We start from the raw sequence: 23058 nt of genomic DNA on the forward strand, positions 1-23058 counted from the left end.
AGGCAGTGTTCTGGCTCTGCAGTGAAGAGGTGCCCTCGTTCTTCCCCTTGCCTGACTCTTGTGTAATGGAAGGGCTAAATGCTTATTACTTTTTTGTAGCCTTTTCCACTTGCCAATCAAACGTGTCTGGTTGGGGTTTGTTTTGTTTCCGTGTTGCTGGGCCTGTGCAGGACTCTCCATGTCGCTGTAATTATGGTTCCATCATTGTCTTGGCGCAAAAACATCTGCTGTCTCCCTGTGATCTCCACTTCCCTGTTTCTTTGGAGAATTTCATGGATCCCGATGACCTTCTATTTTCCATGACATCTCAGTGTACGCAGCTGTTCCTCTTGCATTCCCCTGTCTCTCCATCTACCTCTTTTTTCCTATCAGCATCTCCAATGCATTTGGAATTTCAGCTCATCTGCTTATCAAATCAATATCTCGCTGTCGCCTCTGCGCCGCAGCCACCGGGAACACAGCACTTTGCCCCCCACTGCTGGGCTGCCTTCCCTCTGAGCACAATGCCTCCCCCAGCTCCCGCCTGGAGCCTTTGCTTTTCTCATTTAACATTTTAAAGTCCATTTTCTCAGGCTTTTTATTTTGATTGTTTTGTACCCTTTGGCTGTCTGGGTCTGAGGGCTGTCAGTGCTGCGGCTCCTCCTGAGCAGTGACGTGCTGTGGCATGGATGGATGGATGGATGGATGATGTTGCCACTCAAGGTGATGTCACTGCTGGTTGCTAGTGACAAACTGAGCAAAGTTGGAGTGTGTGAGGAGAGGAGTTCTGAAGGGTCTGGAGAAATACAGGCTCAGCTGCTGGTTTCGTGTGACCTTGTTGAAAAAGCGTGAGGTCCATGAGAGCAATGAACAGAGATACTTCAGGTTTTATTCTGTTCTGGCACCTTTTATTACTAGGACTTTACTCGTATGCCTATTCTCTTAAAAAATATTAATTAAAAAATCAGTCCGATAGCTGCTTCAAATGGACTAATAAAACTGGGATATGACAGGACCTTAAATCTCTGCTTTGTTCTGAAAAGTGCGCATCCAATTTTCCACCTCCCACTCCTGTCTCACCTGCCTGCATGGCAGGACCCCAGCCTGGCCCAGGGTACTCCATGATGCTGCAGCAAAAGTAATCCCTAGAATATTAAAGACATTTGTGGTTTTGTTATTTTAGTCACCTTTAACCCATGGTCTGTGTACATCTGAGCTAAGAATATCCTGTTCTTGAAAGGTTTTGCAGGAGTTTGGCACCTGGAAGGTGTGACAGAGGAGAGGGGAGCAGGTAGGGAGCTGGTGGAGATAAGGAATCACACAATAACTTCATAGATGGATGGAAATAAGACCGTGTTTGTATCACAGCTTTTCCTCTTTCAGGGGTGTGTTTATGCAGAGCTGGTTTTTATACAGATCTGCATTGCGTATGGGTGCTTGTACCTAAGTAGGGCTGTGAAATCATGGATTAAGGGTTCTAGTCATCCAGAAGGAGGGATGTGGCAGCTGGAGTGGATAATGACTCCTGACTGGGGAGGAGAAATGCTCCCATGGAGATGGGAAGCAGTGGGTTTGGTGAGGACTCAACTCTGTGTCCTCACCCAGGCAGAGCTGTTGGAGCATCACCAACAGCAATTCCTGTTCCCTGGTGACAAGGACAGTCAGCAGCACCTTCACTGGGCTTTTGCCCCTGTACAGGGAGAAGGCACAGCAGCAGCCTGGCTCCAAAACGGGGGCTCAGGTGTTGGGCCAAGAGTGGATCTGGAATGGGCCAAACCAGAGCAAACCGAATGGGAATTGCATAGGGAATAAGTGTTAGAGGGAATAATCTGCATCACGTAATGCTCCAATGACTTTGAAATAATTGGCTGTTTCCTGGGCATATCCAGAAGAGCTAAAGTGTTCTCTGTTGCCTTTTGCCTGGTGATCTTCCAAAGACCTGACTGTCTGCCTCTCCCTCACCCTTTACCTCCTTGGCCCCCCTCCCTCAAATTTCTCCTGGAGTTTGTATTTTTCCCCCAACAATGTCTCTAAAGAATCACAAATGTGTAACGTGTGTCCCAATGCTTGGATTTTAATAACATGCAGCAACCCTCATCAGCACAGGCAATTTCACATTCAACACATTATTGCTATTTAAAGCGCCGAGGTATAAAAATGATTGGCAATCCAGCTCTGCCAGCCCGCGCCGCCGCTGCCAGATTGTGATTTTTAATATTGGCTGCTCTGCGCAGTTGTTCCCTCACCTTTGACTTGCAGATTTCCCAACGTCAAAATAGCAAAATCATTTTGGGTTGTACCAGGCACATTGCTCGCTGCTGAAAAGAAGCAATTATCATTAAATATCTCCCTGGCTGGATGTACACAGACACACCCGCACGGGCTGGGCTGCTCCGCGTCTCCAGCCCGGCATTTCCCCGGCTCTGCAAATACCTTCTACCCGAGCTGCTGGATTTTGGGGGAATGGGGGACCACGGGCAGGTGGGGTATTGTGTTGTCTTTCTGTTGTGGTTATGGAAGAGGGAGGACACTGGGATTCATCCCAGAGGTGCTGCTCCAGGAGGGCTGGTGATTTTCGTGTTCCCAGGGCTGTGACAGAGATCTCGCATGGAGCCCAGAGGTGTTGGTTGTGTCAGGGCTGTTCCCATGAACCTGTTGCTCTGGGTTAATGTACAGTGTGAGTAAAGATTGGACCTCTGAGAATTTCTGTTTGAGGCAACCTCTCCCTGCTTACCTTGAGGTGACCAGAAAACTGCCCTTCTGGCATGAAAACAAGACTGTCTTTACTGAGATAATGGCCCTGGAAAGTTCTCTGTGTGCCATACAAAATCAAGTGACCACATGACAGGTGGGTAATTTCTCTCCTGCTGTTGCTTTCTGAGGTCCCTACTCCAGGCCCCGCTGCAGGGTGGCTGGAGGAAGGCAGGAACATCCTCATCCTCAGCTCTGCTCGAGGAGCTGTGCGGGGAGCAGGACCCACAGCAGGGTCCCGGGGGCAGGCAGTGCAGTTCTGGGGTCACACCTTGGGCTCCCACAGCTGCACAGCCCAGTGGTGACACCGGGAAGAGCTGGGAGTGGGGATGAGGCTGGGTCGAGGGACCGAGCGAGCTCACCAGCACAGTGACATTTAACAGTGGCCTTTCTCTCTTCCAAGAATACCTTTTCCCTCTTGTTCCCCACAGCAGTGGAGGAGATGGTGTGCCAAATCCACCTGCTCCAGCAGCTTTTGGAACAGGAAAGAGGAAATCTTTTGGGTGATCTTGGGGAAATCTTTGTGCCTTGTGCAGATGTGGAGTGAGCAAAGCCCTGGGAAAAGGCGGCCCCTGGAGCCAGGGAGCAGTGGCAGCACTTTGTCACCATATTTACACTTCCACTGGCCCAACATGAAGCATTTGGCTCTCCTCCACTTGCGGAAGGGATTAGCTACTTCATAACATCCAGACAAGATAATCTCTCCAATTTTGCCTGGAAGAAGTCCCTGACAAGGAGCAGCAAAGCAACAATAATGCCAGACGAAGCAGTAATTGAGTTTCCCTTCTTATTACTTTCTCGGCTAAGTTTGTGTTGGTTTGAATTTTATTTTTTTGTTGTTGTTGATACAGAACAGCAAAACACTGTCCCTGAGCTGATTCAGACCAGCAGAGTTCCGTCTGTGAACTGCAGCCACACAAGGAGGTGAGCAAAGAGGGGAGGGGGAACGACTGCATAAAGTTACGTGCAGTGTAAGATATGTTACACGCTCCATCCTCGCTGGAGCAGTGCTGCTCTGATGGTGCATCACACTAAAAGCCCACGAGAGCCACAGGGCTTTAGTGCTGCATCAATCCAAAATGGCCTTGGCCAGGAAGAACAAATCCAGGAGCCTCTGCCCACTCCAGCTAAGTATTTTTCAGTTTCCCCAAGTTGTTCCTTCCCTTGAAAGAGCACCCTAGTAAGAAATAGCAGGAAGAAGAGCTGCTGGGCTCCTGTGGGCCTCCAGGCGTGGTTCCCCAATGATGCGGAGAGTTTCATTTGCAAAGGTGAAGCTGAAGCACGCTCAAGTGCCAGCGAGGCAAATGTCACCTCCTGGAGCGCTGCTGGACCGTGGGCTGGGCACGGCTGGTGGCTCAGCGCAGACAGCCCCAGCTCAGCACCTGCTCCTGCAAAATTGGGCAAGCAATGGTGCATGCAGGAGATGTTTGCTGGCACTGTGTTGTCCCACCAATATTTTAAGGATAACATAAGAGGCTGCTGTCAATTCTGGCCTCCAAGCAGAACACGTCATCCTTGTTTCCTTTCTCTGCTCGCTAAGTGATAGCCGTGTATATTTTTAAGTGGATTGTCCTCTGGATTCTTTTTATTTGTCATCCAGTATCAAAGCTCTAAAGGTCACATTTTTCAAGTTCTTTCCTTGGAGCTTCAAAGACTGTACATTTACTTTAAACAAAAACTAAAAACCCAGCAATTTTAGAAAACCACTCCACACCCAGGGACTCGGGAAAGCTCTAAATATCACTACCAAAGCCCAGTGCTCTCAGCTCAGCTTAAGAGCAGTCTGATTTTGCTTAACTGTAACCAGTCTGTAAAAGTATTTACACTTACAAATTGCACATTTTTAATTGTGCCTGTTCATGAGCAAGTCATGACAAACAAGTGCCCAGTTCTTATTTCAGTCAGTTAAATGTTTGGTCCTGCTCAGCCCATCTCCAGGCTCTGCACCACTCCCTCATCCCATGGGAACACAAAGGCTCCAGGTGGAGCAGGGATGTCACCTCGGGGCTGTGACAGTCACACAGAGCACACACAGGCCTCGGTGCCAGGCTGACCTGGCTGGGTGCCACCTCCAGGACAACACGTGGTGCTCAATCTGGCATCGAGGTAGAGGGGAGGGGGATGATGCTTGACCCAGCTGAGAGCCTTAAGTGCAAAATTAACCCATCAATGTAATTTGGATAAGTCTGAAGTGGCAGAGTGACTTCATTGCAGCGCAGTGCTCCATGTGGGATCCCAGCCTTTCTTCCTTCAGTGTCTGGAGCCTGGAAGCCACTTCTGCTGGGCTGTCAGCTGGGCTTCACACAGGTTTTCATACAGGTCTCAGTGTGAGTATTACGCAGGTGGATGAGGCTGGAAGGGAAATGAAGGACCTAAAGATCTGGATCCAGCTCAGAAGGAGCGAGGGGAGCATTGTTACAGACCTTGTCACCCAAAATCTCTCTTGGCTCTTACTCTCCTGACAAAGCCTGTTCTAATTATTTGCATAGCTTGATCTTGACATCAATGGAAACTCCAGCTGAACTTTGGCCAAGAAAGGACGGGTATGTCAGGGCCAGTTGCTTAATTATGTTTACAACTAAATTGCTGCAGTACATCTTCACTTCCTCAAAAGTGATTTTCCTCTGCTCTTTAATTTCATAGAACAATATGAAAGACATGAATCTTCATGAAACTCCTCTCCTAATGCAGCAGAGACTCCACAATGTTTGCAGGCTTTGCTTTTCATCACAAGAGGTCCCAGGGGAGGTTCAAGGTAGGATCCTTGCCATCCTGGCTCAGCAATCACAGAAAGCCAAATAAATAAAGCAGGAAGTTGGCAAAGCCCTGATTCAGCAAAGGCAGAAGTACAAGTTCAGCATTAACCTCTGCTTAAAATGATTTGGAACAGAAGAGTTAATCTCATGGCTGCCCAAAAGTCAGACCAGGAACCCAGGGCCTTGACAGTTGGCACATCAGTGCTTTAAATCTAATGGGAGAGGGTGGTTAAAGCTGAGGAACGGCTTAAATATGAGAAAAGCACATTCCCTAGTAGGAGGTGACAACTCAAAGTCTGTTTTTTGGTCCATGGCCAGACATTGTGGTTGTGTGTGATTTTGGCCAAGGCACTGATGCCCTGAGGGAGGCTGACATTGGATAGCAGTGGATGGATGATTCTAGAGGAGGCTGCCATGGGGGGCCCAGCAGCTCCTCCTCACTCCCATCCCTCACCAGCAGGTCCCTGGGCAGCGCTGGGAAGGGCTGGGGACTGGAGGGGTGTCAGGGCAGCAGCTCAGCCATGGGCTGCAGTGCTTCCCCTGTTCAGCAAGCACCGCCCTGGTGAAGCCTCTCTGATGTGGGAAGGAAGGTGTAGGATCACGGGAAGGGTCCATCAAATACAGGAGATCAAAATACGGGGGAGGGGTGCAGGGTCTGCCCTTTGGGGTGCAGGGGTTTCACTGGACACTGGGTCAGAGCAGAGGGAGGGAGTGCAGGATGCCTCCTGGAGAGGTGGTTTGCAGTTTAAACGTGTGAGACATCCCCTGAGGAGGGAGTGTGATGCTGTCCCAGCCCAAAACATGCCCGACCCTGTGGGTGCCGGCGGGACGCGGCTCCCGCAGCCGGCAAAGCCCGGCTCCCTCACTCTCCGTGCTTATCTGATCTGCACCTCCGTAATGATGTGGTTAGAATTGAATTATGGTGCTTTAATGTAGTTACAGCTACATTTCCCAGGCACATTTCTTCCTGACGTACAATGCTGGAATTTAGGATGTGGCCAGAGGCTGTGTGTGACTCCTTGTCTCCCGGGCTTGTTGCAGCCTTGCCACGTGCTGTGCCAGGCCCTGGCTGGAAAGGCAGACTTAGGAGCTCAGTCCATATCTGCTGCTGGAAAATCAGTGAATTACAGGGAATTACATTAAAGGTAACCCCAGGGCGACAGCCCTGTGTGCAGGGAGTGAGGCTCCTGCCCACACTCGGCCGTGCCGCTGCAGCGGGGAGAGGCATGGCTGGACAACAGCCCCTGCACGGACAGTGTCCCACAGCGGTGCCCTACAGCAGTGTCCCACAGCCGGGTCTGGTTCTGTCCTTGTTTTCCAGCTGCAGGAAAATACCTTCCAAGATACATGGATGAAGGGGTGATCTTCAGCCAGTATCTGTGGTAGTGTGACCGTGAGGATGTTGTGCCCGTTGAAGATCTGTGCTGAGACAGTCTAAAGCCTCATGGAAACTTTCTTGCTCATGTCTCCTTTGCTGTGAACTTAATGGTCACGGAATTTGCTGTATCAGCAATGAGAATCATTTGATTAACTAGAAAGAAGCAAACTAAGTAGTTGACTCTAAAATCAGGCAGGAAATGATGGGTTTGCCATTTCCATCATGCCAGGGGTGCAGGCATGCTCAAACTTCAAAATGTGAGGGATTCCCACCATCTACAGAGAGGGAGCTTTGCTTATCAACCTCTCCGGGTGTTTTCATCAATTCTGATCTGCCTGTTGTTAATTTAGAACGATGGTGTCCTCTGGGGAGTGACTTGTTTTTCCTACCCCTGATTCAGCTCCACACTTGTGAATTTTAAGTGCATGTGCATCTATAAATGAGTGTCTGTATTTATCCAGATCCTGCCAGTGCACGTTTTGCAATAATTCTCCTTGGATGCTCTTGCTTTCTCCTGCAGTCGATTTTTTTGAATGACATGGAACTGATAATGGATGTGGTTTCAGTGTGATCAGGCTGACTCGTCTCATTCCACCTCTCCTGCTTTTGAGCAAGAATGTGAGGACTTGCTGTGTCTATTTTAGATTCCGTCATGAAAGGAATAATTGAGATTGAGATTCTTAGTCACTCAATGCGGAAGGTCAGGGAATTAATGCTGTGTTACACCAGACCATTCATTTACTGGGTCTCCTTTTTTTTTCCCCTTAACTGTCTGTAGAGGAAAACAAATGTGGCTCAGAGAAGGTAACGCATCTTCAACGCCGTGCACAGCCCCAGCCTCTGATAATATACACTGTTTATCTTTATTTTGGGGGTGTTCCAGGGTAGTTTTATCATCATAATTGATTAGTGGTGACAGGGAGAAAAAAATCCAGGAGTAACAGGAAGAAATGATTCCAGTGAATCCATTGACTCAGTGGTAGCATTGATCTACTTCTGGGAATTATTTATAGGAGGAGATTCATAGTTAATAATATTAGTTTGGACTTTGGGAGCAGTTTATCAGAGGCTCTTAAAGGCCTTTGGTAAAAATTAATCAGGGAGAGAAATAAGGTAGACGGCCTGGTTTTGGGAGAGGGAAGGAAATGGGATTTCTGGCATAATGCCATCCATCCCAGGGCAAGAGACAACACAAGGAGTAACTTGGGGTGCTTGGATATGTCCAAGCACAGGAATGAGAGGCTGGATTTCCAGCTGCTGTATCAGACAGCAGAGCTGGGGAAAGGTCTTTGGAAAATTCCCCATTAACCCCCTCCTTGAGATGAAGCCAAGGTGCCCACAGGACAGTCACCCCCACCAGATCCAGCAGGGAGAGCTGCCCAGGGACAGCACAAACCCTCCTCTTCCCCTGCCTCTCCTCCCCGTTTTGTTTTTGGCTTTAACTTAATTGATCTGTATCCTGCAATCCTACCCGCAGGAGGAATGACACATCTGAAAAAAGCAGGAGGATTTGTTTAAAGTGAGCTGCTTGGGTTTTTTGCTGTGTGTATATATAGAGTTGCCTGGAAGTAGTAAATAGAATTAAACACTATGGTTCTGAAAAACAAAATTCTCAGGGCTGTCTGTTGATTTCAAAGCTGATGAAAACAAAGCAGGCTTTGAAATCTTTCCTTGCAGAGCTTCCCCCTCCTCCCTTATCATATGATAGATGGGCCTGATAATATTTGGGTTTTATTCTTCTTTTGAAACAGTTGAAAAAACGCTGTTTTCTCAGTTAAGATGAAAATCACGATGTTTTTAATAAGGTCAGTGTAATGTCTTCATTAGCAAATGCTGAAATAATTTGATGCAGATCTGGAACTTGACAGGAAAAAAACTACAATGTCTACCCAAAATATAGAGCCACATTTGCACCAGGTGTGAATCAGTACTGCTTCCCTAAAATTACTGGTTCTGGGATAACCAATTCCGGTTTAGGGACTGGCTGCTGTGTTTTTAAGTAACTCCCTCCTGCACAGCCAGACTCAGTGGGTTTTGTTTGTTTTCCTGCCTGGCCCTGGGCTGCTGTGAGCCCCAGGGCTGGGCAGTGCTCATGGGTGTTGGGTTTGGTGGTTTCCTTTCAGGTGATGGAACAGGTGGAAACAAAGAGAGGGGCTGGCAGCATGGGAGGAGGTGTAGAGCTCACCACAAAGAAACACGGGTGGATGTTAATGGATGGACAGCCTGAAATGGAATCAAAAATATCCAACCCACCAAGTCTGTGAACTTTTGCCTACAAATATCACAACCAAAGCTGCTGAGTGCTGTGCACTTTAAAGCCTCTGTTATGGATCCCAGAGACACATAGGAAGTCTTTGCCCAGCTTTATGGAGATGTGGATGGTACCTGGACAACCCTGACCAGCCTGACACCACAGACCCCGAAGAGATCTCTTCAATCCCCTGTGCTGTTTCTCCTCCGGGGCAGGGGGGGCACAGCCCCTTTCCTGGTGGGGCTCTGTGGGGTGCTGCAGGCACTGGCATAATGCCCAAGGCAGAGATGCACCAAGAAGACCAATTGTTTGCAATGACATATTCTGCATTTTAAATGATCTTTGACTTCCTGGCAGCTCCCCAGCGTGTCACCCCCTGGAATTGTATCTAAATAACGTTTGTCAGGTGAAGCCACAGCTGGGCAGCAGGCAAGGCCCTGCTCCTCACCAGGGACCTCCGAAACCCACCGGCCGATCAATCTCCACAACCTGCTAAATGATAGATGGAATGTAATATAGGTCATTATTTCTTCCCTATGCGTGAAAATGAATTATTCAGTAAAGATTTAGATCCTTTTTATTATGACACTGAATTTATAGAGCATACAAAACATAAATGCAGATTTCTACAGCCCCAGATAGATGAACTCGATCTCCAGGCAGCGTGAGGTGGGTGCAGCCCCTCGGCATCACTGCAGAGCAAAGATGGGATGTCCAAGGCACATGGCTGCAGCCTGGGGGATTGGGACCTGCTACCTTCCTTACCTGGCACAGCATTCCCAATCCATGCCCAGCTGGCTTAGGAGCCCAAGATCTCTTTGTTTCAGAAGTCAGGCTCTCAGGACCTATGTATCTTCAAGGAGATTTGGGGTCTCATGTCGCTTTGGCCTTATAAATGCTGATCTTAACAAACTCTGCATCTCAGTCTCTGATATGAAACAGGAGTTGTAAAAATTGAAGGGAAATCGGTGAGGCTAAAACCTGCTAATGAGAGTAGAGTAGGTGCTGCGTGAGTACATGGACAGATGTGATCGTCCTGCATTCGTCTGTCCTGCAGAGCCGCCGTGGAGGATCCGGGCTGGTCTGAATCAATAGCAGTAACTTTCCTTGTTATTGGACTAAATGCTCCAACTTTTAATTGTGCAGCTGGGGAGAACGTTATCCCTGGCCGGCAGTTACAGATGTCAGCTTTGCAGTTCATTAGCTACTTCCCAAATTCCACTGGGAGTTTGGATTTTTAGCATGAACATTAGAGGCTGGCGAGGAGGAGAGCAGAGGGCAAGCATGCAAACTCTCAGCGGGCTGGAGGAAAATCTGGGATTGGGGCTGGAACGGCACCTTTGGCGCTGGGTGCTGTTGACTGCTGCCAAAGGAACAGGACAGCGGGTCCTGGTTTGTCACCCGTGGGCTTCAGGGTGTCCCCAGAGCATCCCTGCTGCCGTGAGTTTGGCTTCTGCTGTGACAGCAGAGTGCTGAGAAAGAGCAAAACCAACTGAACAGATTGAAACTGGTCACCCCCCTGAACCCAGCCTGGGCTCTGGGGGAGGTGGAGAGAGAACGTACTGATAAAGTCTTCCCAAAGCCATTTGACCTGTAACGTTCACTGACGGAGGGGATAACAGTGGAGATTTCCTTTTAATATATAGCAATCCAAATTTCTTTCTGAGCCATAAGCAGCTGTACTGAAGTTCCTTCTGTCCATCAGCAAAATCTGTCTTGTGCTTGTTCTGGAACCCCTTTAAAATTCTGCACCGCTGCCAGAGAGATTAAAGGGGTAATATAACCCCAGGAACCGCTTTCCCAACTCGTAATTTCCCGGTGATTATTACGAGAAATAGCTGAGATCTAAAGGAGGCTCAAAGGGGGGAGAAAAAGACTGTTCCTTAATCCCCCCATCCGCTTCCTTTGCACATTGGTGCTGCTCACCCTGCTGGGGTAGGGCCAGGTCAGCCCCTTTTCCCTGCCCACTCTGGAGGAGCAGAACCTGCCCCACTGCTGAGCCAGAGTTCAGCACTTCATGGCAAAACAAACCCAATAAAGGGAATTATATCCCATTTTACAGTGGTCAGCAGCACAGCATGAAGAGGAGTGTTTCTCCAGTGGGCCTGACATCCCAGCCCTGCACACATCCACATTCCCACCTTGTTCATTAGTCCCTGCTGGAAAGTACATCCACATACTTCCCCAGCCCCAGTAAAAAATACTATAATCCCTGAGCTGGAAATAGTTGGTAACCCCAAAATAGCTCTTGCAGGCTTGGCTGCTGAGCTGGGAGGTCTTTGGTTGGGAGACACTCGGTGCTGGGCAAGCAGAGGAATTCAAAATCCATGGATGTCTCTGAAAATGTAGGGCAACGTGGCTCAGTCCCACTGGGCGGGTGGGCGGCCCATCCTCCCGCCAGCGCTCCTTAATTTAGGCGAACCTGATTGCTTTCACCTTAGATAATTACACCAATACCTGGCAGCCCCATCCCGCCGCTCCTGCCTGACACTGCAAAGCACTGGCCAAACGCCGAGTGGGAAATGCGGGAGCCGAGGGGAAACGCTGGCCGGGCACTGCCTGTGGGGCCGAGGGGTTCAGTGGCGCTGCTGGAGCCTTGGGATGTGGGGACAACAGGAAACAGGGACACGGGGATGCTGAAGCCCTGGAATGCAGGGGCAGTGGGATGTGAAGGAGCCCCGGGAGTTGGCGAGACAGGGACCGGGGGCCGCGGGGGTGCAGCAGCCGCAGGATGAGGGAGCACCGGGCCCCAGCCGCCCTTCTCTGAGCAGCCCTACAAAGCTGCAGTTTAAACCCGGGGTGCTCGCAGGGTCCAGGCGGTGCCAAGGGCAGCGTGGGTGCGATGCCCAGGCTTGGTGAAGGCATAAATGACACCTCTCAGTAACGCCCGAATTCTTCCCGAGACCCTAAAATTTAATTCTCCTTTCCTGGACACCTAGCAGGCACTTTCCAGCCCGTGGAATTCTTCCCTGCCGCCCGCCTGCGTGCGCGGGGTGGGGGGCCGGCAGAGGACAGCCGCAAGAGCCACCCGTCGGTGGGGTCGGTGGGGTCGGGGCCCCGGGCGGGCAGCCCCGGTGTCACGGACACGCGTGAGGGGCGGCCGCGCGCGGGGAGGGCGCGGTGACGTCACGGTGACGTCACACAGGGCCACGCGCCGGCGGAGGCTCCGCCCCCGTGAGGGAGGGGCGGGATGGAGGGAGGGGAGGATGGCGGCGGGGGGAGGGAGCGCCGGCGCGGCGCTGAGCTAAGCCGATCCCACGTGTGACGGATCTGGCTGCTGCCCCAGCGCCTCTCCAGTGAGATCCTCCGGTAGCGGAGGGAGGAGGAGGAGGAGGAGGAGGAGGAGGGGGGAAGGGAAAAAGGGGCAAAGCAAGCGGAGCGAACCGAGCCGGAGCCGGGCCGGGGGGGGCGGGTTGGGCGGGCGGGGGGGGTTCTCTCAGGGGCTCTCGCTCGGCGCGGCCATGGAGGCGGACGGGAGCCAGGCTACCTCGGGGAGCCCCGGAGAGGCGCAGCACGACCCCGGGTAAGTCGGCGGGGCGGCGGGGGCGCGGAGCGCGGCGGCGAGGGGCGGTCAGGCGGGCCCGCCCCGCTCCGCGCCGCTCCGCTCCGCGCCCCTCCGCCCCGCCGGGAGCTGCCCCGTCAAAATGGCCGATCCCGCACCGGCGCTCAACTCCGCTCTGCTCTCTCCCTCCAGCAAGATGTTCATCGGCGGCCTCAGCTGGCAAACCTCACCAGGTAACCCCCGCCCGCCGCCCCCTCCCCACGCGTGTCCCGCCCCGCGTGGGCCGCGTCCCGCCGCGCCGGGCCCTGCCCGCGCCCCCCCATCCCTGACCCTCCTCTCCCTCTCTGCTCTCTCTCCGCAGACAGCCTTAGAGACTATTTTAGCAAATTCGGAGAAATTAGGGAGTGTATGGTCATGCGGGACCCCACCACCAAGCGCTCCAGGTAAAACCGCCGCCCACCGCGCTCGGGCTGACAAACTTCGCGAGTTGCCGTCGGGGCGGGTGGACCCGCGCCCCCCAATCCCACCCCAAAATCCCACCCCCGCATCCCACCCCACTCGTGGGGCGCTGCGGGAGGGCTCTCCCCGCCCGCATCCCTCCAGCCCGGAGCAGGAAACAAAGCGGCCGGTGGAGCCGGAGAGGGGCCGGGGGTCGGGGCCGGCCGCCCCCTGCACCCGGAGGCTTCGGGGGAGTGGAGAGGAAGGGGGGGGACGCAGCGGTTTATTTTTATGACTTCTCCCTTTGGCTCTAATTCTCATCACCGCCCCCCCCCCCCCCCCCCCCCCGCCATCCCCTCGCTCTTTGTCTCTCGCAGAGGCTTCGGGTTCGTTACGTTCGCGGATCCGGCGAGTGTAGACAAAGTCCTGGCTCAGCCGCACCACGAGCTGGACTCCAAGACGGTAGGTGCTGCGTGGGGCTGCCCGGCCGCCCTTCCCGGCACGGCGGGGACGCGACCCGGGCGCTCCGAGCCCCGCTCGGGCCGGTGTCGCGGGCGGTGTCAGGCTGTCATTGAACCGGGACCTTGCATGGCTCGGCTTTTCCTTTATATTTTTTCTAGACTTTGCCTTTAAACTTACCGAAAGCGGTAACTTTTTTTTATTTTTTTTTTTTTTTTTTTCCGAAATCCGAATTCGCCCGTACCGACCGCTGGCTCCTCCCCCGGCCTTATATTTTATTGAGCGGTGACATTGAAAAAGCTGTGGAGTAAAATCCAACTTTTTTTTTGGTGTTGGGCTGCGGAATGCTTCCTGCAGGGAACTTTGTGCTTCTTTTGATTGATTATTTATGTATTGGTGAGCGCGTTTCAAGGTGGGAGTGACTTATTGTCAAACCGTGAAAGCTGCTGCTCGTGTCATTTCCCAAAGTCATTTTTTGGAGAGGTCTCCTCACCTGTGATGGCAGGGCCCCTGCGAAATGCACGCGGTAATTTATGGGAAGCTCTGCAAGAGCTGGAGAGTGGATGTGGTAGAGAAGCACAAGTCCTGATGTGTTGTTGTTTCTCCAGAGCTTTTTTGCTGCGCTCAGTATCCAGTGCATAGCATAAGGAAAAAAATGCTTATGAGATTCAGCTGATCTATTTTATTTTTTTTTAATAAACATTACATTTCTTTGATTTTTTTTTTTTTAAAACAATTTCACACTTGAGTTTACCCCCTGCCCCGATATGGTGTTTTCAGTGTTGGGTCAAACAAAAGGTAGTGGGCAAGTGCAGCTCTGGGCCCTGTTTCCTCCCTGTGATCAAGGCCATGCAAAAAGATGAAGTTTTGTGCCTCCTACTTTGTTGTAGTTTTCAGCTTTGGCAAAGCTGGGAGGGGAGGGGGGAAGGACACTGGTAGAGGTCATCAGAGCTCTGGTGCTGCTGGCTCTGGAGGGGGCTGTGTTTTGGGAAGGGAAGGCTCGTGCTGGTGGAACTGCAGAGACCTTCTGCTGGACAGATGGAGCGTGGTCCTTGCTGTCACTGGGGTTTATAGTCTGTGTTCTGGGGCTTGAGGGTTTTATTTTAACCTGAGCGTGGTGGTAGGAGCAATCCTGTCTCGATGCTGCAACATCTCATGGGTGCCTGTGTGTGCGAGATTATAGTTAAATGAAGAAAAGGAGAAGCAGGGAGCAAACATGAGGATATGATTTTTTTAAAAATGTAATTTATGGAAACAAAAAGCCCAAAGCTCTTGTAGAAGCAGGTGGAATCTAGTGTTTTAATTTGACCTACAGATTCTGCTGGGCTTGCCTGAACACGAAGCCCATGCTTTCACATGCCTTAATAATTTGATTTTAGGTTTAATCAGATATGGTAAGATAACTGATTCAGCCGTGCTCCTGAAATTAAACTCACCAGACTTTTCATGTACAGCTATATTCTCTATGTGTTTTTAAAGATAAATTTAGATAAGAAGAACAAAGGCAAACAGTATCTTGAACGAGGGTTTAAAAAAAAAAAACATGGGAGGACACCCTGTCATATTTCTGACTATAATTAGGTCCTCCCCCAGCTTTTTTCTTGTATCACAGTCTAGTCCCTGCAATGTATAATTTGCTCTTCTCTGGGGGAGGGGTGAAGAGCTTCACCAGGGCAAATCTGCCTCGGTTTTGGTTGTGTGATAATGGTTGAATCAATCCAAATACAAAATTGACCTTAGAATCAGTAATGCAGCTTAAAAGTAAAGCACAGAGCCAGGCAGGTCCTTTCAGGCGTGTATTTGTAGAGTATTGTAGTAACTGTTGTGCAGTATAACAAGGCATTTGACTCTGTTTCAACGTTCAGCACAGGAGGCAGATCGGTTGGGTATTGGCATGGAAACGTCGCTCTTGTTTACAGTTACGTTAAAAGCTTTGTTTAGGTAATGGCCATTCATATCAGAAATAGTATTATAGTCATTTCCTAGAGGACTTGTAGATACAGTAAGTAGAATTGTACCTAACTAACTAATTTTTTTTTTTTGGTAGAACTTTTTTTTTTCTTTTTGGTTTTTTGTTCTTGTTTTTTGGTTGTTTTTCTTTTTGGTTGTTGTTTAAATAGTTGACAGGGTTATGCAAAAGGTATGGATTTGCCACGTTCATTGCTAGTGTTTCTCTTCAAAGGCTGATGGTGTTTATCCAAAAGGTTTTGGGAAGGAAAATTCCGTTCTTTTAGAAAATCTGTTGCTGTGGTGCAAAGGACTCCATGCTCTTTGAATTGACCTTCAAAAATGAATGTGTTGCTTTGGAGTTTAATGGCCTTCCCAGCTTTTTACCAGCAGGACTTTGCAGTGATGTTCCTCTGGTGGGCCTGGTGTTCTTTGGTGGGAAAACGTGTAGTTTTGGAGCAAATACAGAAATGTGCATATTTTTCCACCTTTGGGTATCGCTGTGGAAAATCCGTACCTGTTGTATTTCCCCAGTAGACAAATGCCTAGTCAGTGCTGAATATATCTGTAGATAATGTTAATCTCTATGAAAAGGTTAGCTTTCTAGATAAATAATTTTACTTTCTATGCTTTTTGAACAATAAAGTGGCATGTAATCGCTCATTTCTCAGGTGTGTCCTAAAAAAGATACGATACTTGTATCTGATGGAGGCAAATCAGTTTATCAGTTGCACATCAAACATCTGTGATATTTCCCATTTTGACAAATTAATTGAGCAAAACTGGTTTTTAGGAGAGGTTATTTAGCAGTGACAGGAATATTTATCACCACAGGAATAACAATACCAAATGGAAACATCTCTTCTTCCTCATCAGGGTTTGCCTGGGGAGGGAGGAACACAATAAAAGCCAAATCCAAACTCTAAAAGAAAGCTTGTCCTCCTGAATATGCTTAACACAATCAGCATTAGTGGCATCAGTTGGTTATACAGGCAAGGACAACGCTGAAAGCAGTTGCAGGTTGTACGGTTTAGGTAGGATCTAGTACTTTTAAAAACACCCTTTTCCAGACCCTTTATGTAGAAGATGTCTGTGTGCAGGTGCTGCCTGAGAACCAGAAGTGAAACCAGCAGCACACAGGCGTTTTTACTGTGATTTAGAGGGGGCACTTGTTAAAAGATCTGATGTTTTTGTTTACATCCAGCCTCCTGCCTGTGTGCTCCCTCCAAACACCACTGGGTACCATTTCTTTGCATCTGCGGTGGTGTCTTTTTGGTTTCAAGTAATTTTGAATGGGAGAGGAGTCCCTTTTTAGAGATGACCTATGTGGAAGTTGTGTGTGAGGGTGCAGAATGAGCGTTTTGGAATGCAGAGGGGATGCGCTAATTCATGCAGCGCAAGGGGAGCCAACGCTGCATCTTAAAACAGGGCGGGGGGTAAAGCAAGGGTTTTTTTCCCCTTTCTTTTTGTCTCTGTTGATGTGCTTCATTCATGGATAGTTCAAATAACTCCTTAATGGAAAACCTTTTTTAAGAAGTTGTTTTCTTCTGGTTTAAATGCCTGTATATTTTACATACACGAAACTCGTTTGTAACTTGCTTTCCTCCCTTCCCACCCCATCCCAGAAATTCCTCTTTGGAGTTTTCCATTGATCACATATTTTCTTTGAGAGTGAGTAAATCAGATCAGTTTGGCATATTATGAAGGAGATCTAGTCCTTCAAGTGTTTTCAGTTTTAATAATTGAAATGGGAATAATTTTACTTTGGTTTTGACTTTCCTTTTTTGTGTGGTGTTGCTTGTCAGTTAAAGCAGAAAAAAGTAACCCCCAACCCAGCTGCAGGAAGGTGCAGGTGTCAAAGCCACCAAGTTAAGATGTTGGTCAGGAATGCTGGCCCTCTTTCTGTGCAACATCCAGAGCATGCAGATAATCCTCTACATGCAGTTTTGGTGGTAGAGGCAGCACCCAGAGACTGATCTAGAGCTCCCTGAGCACCCAGAGGGATTGCTGCCCAGATGATGATGGAGGAGAAGTGCAGAAGAGATGTTTTATTCCTCTCTTTCCATCTCCCTGCCCCTGCCAAACTCCCTAGACAAACCCAGACTGTGACCTATAGTTTCCAGAGTAGCGCTGAATGACCTGGTGTGCTGAATTACAAGCCTGAGAAATGAGGGATTAATAATTCAGTGATTTAAAATCAAAATAATATAAAATGACAACCAAAGCTATCCTGTTGATTTCCCCTTTCTTTTTCCTCAGATTGACCCTAAAGTTGCGTTTCCCCGACGAGCACAGCCCAAGGTAAGTAGGAGGATCGATAATAGGATTTTAGGCACACAGAGAGTCATTGTTGCCTGGCAGTTTGGGTTTCAGCCGGGGAATTGGCAATGAAAGCTTTTAAAGCCGAGTGCTGCTCTCGGGGGGATCAGTCTGTGGCTGTGGCCCAGGAGGCTGCTCTGTGTCCGTGCAGAGCTGGTCAGTCGGGCTGGACGGCAGGACCGGTGCCGGAGCTGCTGCCGCAGCCCCGCACAGCTGCTCTGTGCAGGGTGTTGTGCCTGGTGTTTATGAAGAGTGTTTGGATTAAGTGCAAGCTTCAGGCTTGTTTTGAGCTGAGCTTTTAGTTCTGTGGTTGTGATGGATGGGGGATATATCTCTGCCTTCATTGTTTGCAAATTTTCTTTTGTATAACTCGAGAGATGTGTGTGGAGTTGTGTGTAAGCCTTGGATGGCAAGTTTCTGATGAGGCTCTGGGGGCCTCAGGGTGTTGTTCTGCAAGAGCAGGGGAACAGTGAGATGTGAGCGTCCAGCTGGTCAGGCTGGCTGGAGCAGTGGCCTCTGGCGATGGTGTTGGCCAGTCCTCGCAGTGGCGCGGCGATCGTGTGGGGACACAGATGCTGCTGCCTGTGCGCTCCCTCCAAATGCCTCTGGGTGCCATTTCTCCTGGAGGAGCTGCCTGTGGAATACAAGTGGCTGTTGCTCTTTAGGTTGTGCCTAATGAAAACAAATCAGTCTCAAAGCCGAACTTGCAGCGTGTGAATTTTGAAAGCCAGAGGCTGAAAGAAAACTTTTGTAGTTGACTTTTTTTAATTTGTTTTTGAGAGTCTATTGGAAAAACTTAATTTAACTGATGTATGGCACTTGTGTACACACTTGTCATCTTGGGCTACTTCAGTCTTCAGGTAAAAATGGGAGGAAAAGGCTGCAAAGTTGTAGATGCAAGTCAGTAAGGAAAAGTGGTTTTAAGTTGGTGGTGGGAAACTAGCTGACCAACTGCCTGAACTGTTACTGCATACAGCCCCTCATGAAAGCAAGCAGTGTAACTGTGTGTGTTGAACCATGATGTTAAATATTGCACAAAACAGGCATCTAGGAAAAACCCTGTGCCATTTAAAACTCCTAGGCAATAGCACTGGAGAGGTGCTAGGGAGTTCTTTAAAAGAAAAAAAAAGAGAACAAACCCCAATAGCCTGCTCACAGAATTTAAAACCAGACTAATGTGGGCAAATGTTTAGAGGTTCTTTTCTTCCTAGGACATATCTAATAACTCACTGGTGAATAATAGCGTGCCTGGCTTGCTTCTGCACTGAGCAAAGAGTTTATAGCATGTGGGGCTTGTGGCTTCTGGCTTCTGGATTATGTTGTTGGATGGATGCCGTCTGTAATATACAATTGAAAGTTACCAGGATTTTGATCTTGTGCTTGATGTCCCTATCCCCCTTCCCAATACCTTTTAAAGGTTAATTGGCATTTTAAACTGTCTTCAGTGCCAGTTTCTACTGTTTCTACAGTATTATTTGGAGAAGTCTGTAATGCTTACAACAGAGCCGTTAAGCTATCCCATATGATTTCTTCTCTAACAATTAAAAAAACCAGGACATGTTTTACATCGAGGATACTAGCGAGTTAAATTTTTGTGTTAAAGAATGCAAAATCAGGTCGTATTGACAAAGGAGACTTTGTTTTTCTACACGTAGGGTTTTTTTTCCCTTGGTTTTTGGTAATAGACATCTTTCAAGTGTGGGGCAAATGCTGGAATGGACGTCAAATTCCACTCTTAGCAGGAGCTCGCTCTTTCTGGAGAGGTCAGCAGTGTCTGTTGCTACTTTTTACACATTTGTCCTTTCTAAAGTGTTGGGATTTCTACGGGGCACTTAAAAAAAATCTGAAGATTGAAAACAGCCTAATTTGGAGACTGGAGAAAATCAGATGCAATAAAGAGCAGATTTTACATCAATTATGATGTATTATTCTGGCAAGCATTTCATAATCTGGATATTTTGTTTTCTGTTTTTTTAATTAGATGCTGAATTAAGGTTTTGGACTTTAGTTGTTCATTTATCCCAGTTGAATAGCGAATGCTCAGCGTTAAAATGTGACTGTACTTTAGTCTAATTAACTAGCTAATGCTTGGGTCTGTGGAGATTAATGGCATTTAATGAAATGTCTCTGTCTCTCTCTAGGTACAAGGGGAGAATTTGTTTTTTGTTTTGGTTTTTTTTTTTCCCCCTGAGTAATCTTCCTTCCTGGTATGTTTAGCAAAATGGGGATTTGTTTTGTTTTTTTTCTTTTCCTGTGATTTTCCTGGCACTGATGGGGGCTGAGGTGGAAGCAAGGCTGGGGGTGCATTCCCCCTTCTCGGGCTTCCTTCCATCCATCCCCGTCCTTCCTTGAGGAGCCCTTTTTCCCCTCCTCAGCACGATTAACTCCTCAGTGGGCACATCTGAGCTTTGCCACTGCCTTTGCCACCCCCTGTGCCCGTGCTGCTCCTGCGGGGTCACACTCACTTGTTCCTTCCCCTCCTGATCCACGGTAATTGCCCAGCCCTGCCCTTTCAAACCCCAGCCCTGTAAAACGCTTTCTTTCGGGCTTTTTAAACCCCATCTCCGTGGTTTGACACCTCTCTGGTGATGCAAATTGGTTCCTGAGCAAGCAGTGGCAGGTTGTAACAGCCCAGCATTCTTCCCTGATTTCCTTAGAATGACCCTCACAGAAAATCCTCGCTGATTGCCTCCAGTGGATTACCGGGATGTGTAATCCTGCTCTCCTTGGGAAGGCCAGGACGACTTGAAGCCATTGTTTTAGGAAATTTGCTGCAGGGTTTAACTCGTTGGGATTCTGGTGAATATATATCTCCTTCCTTGGGGCTGCTGTTCCTTGATAAAAATCTCTCTTGCTTCCAAGTGCTGGAAGGCACTCTGTAAAAGGAGATCATTTATAACTCTGCTGACTTAAAAAATCCTTAAAAAGCAGCAGTGATGGGGCGCCAGTAGTTTTATACCCCCTTTTGAATATTGAAGACTGCAATAATTTGGCTTTTTACTGTACGTAGCCTGCCATTCCTGATGTTACCTGCTCTGTTAGGTTGGAGAAGCCTTATCCAATTTAACATGTTCATTAGATATTTTCAAACGTAAGCAATTTCCTCCCTCACGCCTCTGCCTTAGGGATTTATTTAAAAAACAAACCTGAAGAGCGAAAGGACAGCAGCCTCGGTCAATGAAGTAGCTCCTTGGCCATGAAAATGTCCTTGGTTTAGGAATTTGGATGCTTTGTTGTGCAGAGCCATGTATGAAACAGAGGCAGGTAAAACTTCAGCCAGAGTTTACAGTTAGTGAGGCTGCCCAGGGAGGTGTATTTTGTGCTCAGGTTCCTCCAGGGTGGGACTGAGGTGCTCGTTCTTCCTGCACTTACTACAGGGGCATAATGTGTGTGGTTGGGAATTGCTCCCAGTTCAACAAGCTGGAGCTGTTTGTAGTAAGGTGTGTGGCATAATGAGCACTGTGGATGTGCCCTGCTGGCTGTGGTCTGGAGCCTTCCTGGAATAAAACAGGGTAGCTGCTGCTGCTCGAGCTGCTCTCGTGGATCACTAGTGTGGGCTGGCACCAGGTGCGGAGTGTCTGGTGTCCTTTCTGCTGGTGACCCTGAGTGCAGGTGGCCACTGCTTATTTTAATTTGGGGTTTAGTCTGTGTGGATTGGGTATAGAACACTGGTGGCCATTTGGTCACAAAACAGCAGAAGGACTTCATTGGGTGAGGGAGGTATTTTGTTTGGTAATGGGCTGGGGATGCAGGGCACCGATGTCTTTATTAGATGTGTTATTGTCACAGAGGTCAGTGCAGGACTGTCCTGGCCCCTCTGTGCCCCAGCCAGTCCCTGTTACCCGCATGGTGCCAGCCATGCCCGTGGCCAGCCTGGTTTCCTGTCTGGGCTGGGCACGTGGGCTCCGAGCAGTTGTGCACATCTGGTCCTTCTTCTTGGGCAAGAAGCAGTGTCAACAACTCTCCTTTCATGTGAGGCGCTGCTGGTTAAAGCCATGTGAAGCTGCCTGTTCCAGAGCAGCAAATGGAGGGCATGCCCTTTTGGAATAACACCCAGGCCAACCTAGGATTTTTTTTAAAGCTAACCAGTGGATTTAGATGTCTGATTCCAATTAAGTTAACTGTGGGTGGGGTGTCTGCGTCCCTTGGCTGTCTGATAAGCCTCAGACAGAGTAGCAGGGAGAGATTTTATTCCAAAGCAAATGATGGACCTTGAAAATCAAGAGTTCTGTTTGTTTCCTCCCCTGCTTCTGCCTGTAAACTCCTCCAGGTTAGTCCTACTACTTCCCATCTTGTTTTAGATACTAGGCAGACTTTGAAGTTTCTTTTTTTTTCCCCAAAAGAATGTGAACTGGACACAGTAGCAGAACTCAGGATTCTTCCTTCCCTGGCACCCTTCCTTCCCCACCAGTCTGTAAAGAGCGGCAAGGTCAGACCTTTTTTCCCCGATGATTTTTTTTTTTTTTTTTTTTTAATTCTTTCTAGATTCCCCTGCATTTGCAGGTCTGGGTGGAGTAAGAGAGGAAGTATTTCCTTCTCTTGGCATCAGGCATTGATGTGTAGCTTGATAATAATTGTGGTATCATCTGTGTGCAGAGTAGTATGAAGTCCTTCCCAGATGGTGTAGGATATTTCTTTGGGTGGTCCACAGCCATTGTTTGGGTGTCTTGCTCAACTAACCTTGATGTGAATCCCTTGTCCAGGGTAAGCTGCTCCTAGAATTTGCTTCCCTCTGGCATTGGATGGTCCAATGGAAAAGTTTCGGAGTCTGAGTCTTGGCTGATGAACCCAGCTCCGGGTAGTGGAGGATCAGGGTTTGAAACCCCTTGTCCTTGGGCTGGGGTTTGTGCTCTCTGCGGTGCGGCTGAGGCGGAGGATGATCTGTGTCCTTGGATGCTGCAGCCAGAGGAGAACGGGGCTGTGCAGGGCCTTCTGTGGAGTGCAGTGAGTTCTGTCAGAAACAAGAGCTGAACTGGATTTTTGTAACTTGTTTTTTGGAGATGTAAACATTCATTTCTTCTCCCCAATCACTCAGGTAGATTGTTCATGTTGTCCTGAATCCCCACAGACTGTCTTGTACTTGTTAAAATGTCTGTATTTCCACTCTCATTGCCTAAGGACGTCTTTCATGTTAAGAATAGTCCTAATGTACTTTCCTTCCCTTTGACATACTGCTAACTAAAAATTAAAATTGAACACTCTCTAACATGGGACTTTTTTAAAAGGAGGTTCTACTTTTTTTCTGTTTTCCTGTATTGTTGGATTATTTTTAATGGTG

General features: G+C 48.7%; 1 protein-coding gene across 15 annotated transcripts in view; it reads left to right on the forward strand.

Moving 5' to 3' along the window:
• The first annotated feature begins 12544 nt into the window (after positions 1-12544).
• Positions 12545-23058, forward strand: part of MSI2 (musashi RNA binding protein 2) — a 213690-nt gene continuing 203176 nt past the window's right edge. For 10 of the 15 annotated variants that reach the window (XM_032130317.1, XM_032130318.1, XM_032130323.1 and 7 more), the window contains exons 1-6: positions 12545-12638; positions 12810-12850; positions 12979-13060; positions 13433-13517; positions 15385-15432; positions 17721-17762. In XM_032130317.1, coding sequence (XP_031986208.1) covers positions 12577-12638; positions 12810-12850; positions 12979-13060; positions 13433-13517; positions 15385-15432; positions 17721-17762 — 360 coding nt within the window. In that variant the 5' untranslated portion in view covers positions 12545-12576. The remainder of the gene's footprint in view (positions 12639-12809; positions 12851-12978; positions 13061-13432; positions 13518-15384; positions 15433-17720; positions 17763-23058) is intronic. The other 5 variants (XM_032130322.1, XM_032130325.1, XM_032130327.1 and 2 more) reach the window with 1 other exon arrangement.

Source organism: Corvus moneduloides, chromosome 20 (assembly GCF_009650955.1).
Source record: "Corvus moneduloides isolate bCorMon1 chromosome 20, bCorMon1.pri, whole genome shotgun sequence".
Classification (NCBI taxonomy): domain Eukaryota; kingdom Metazoa; phylum Chordata; class Aves; order Passeriformes; family Corvidae; genus Corvus; species Corvus moneduloides.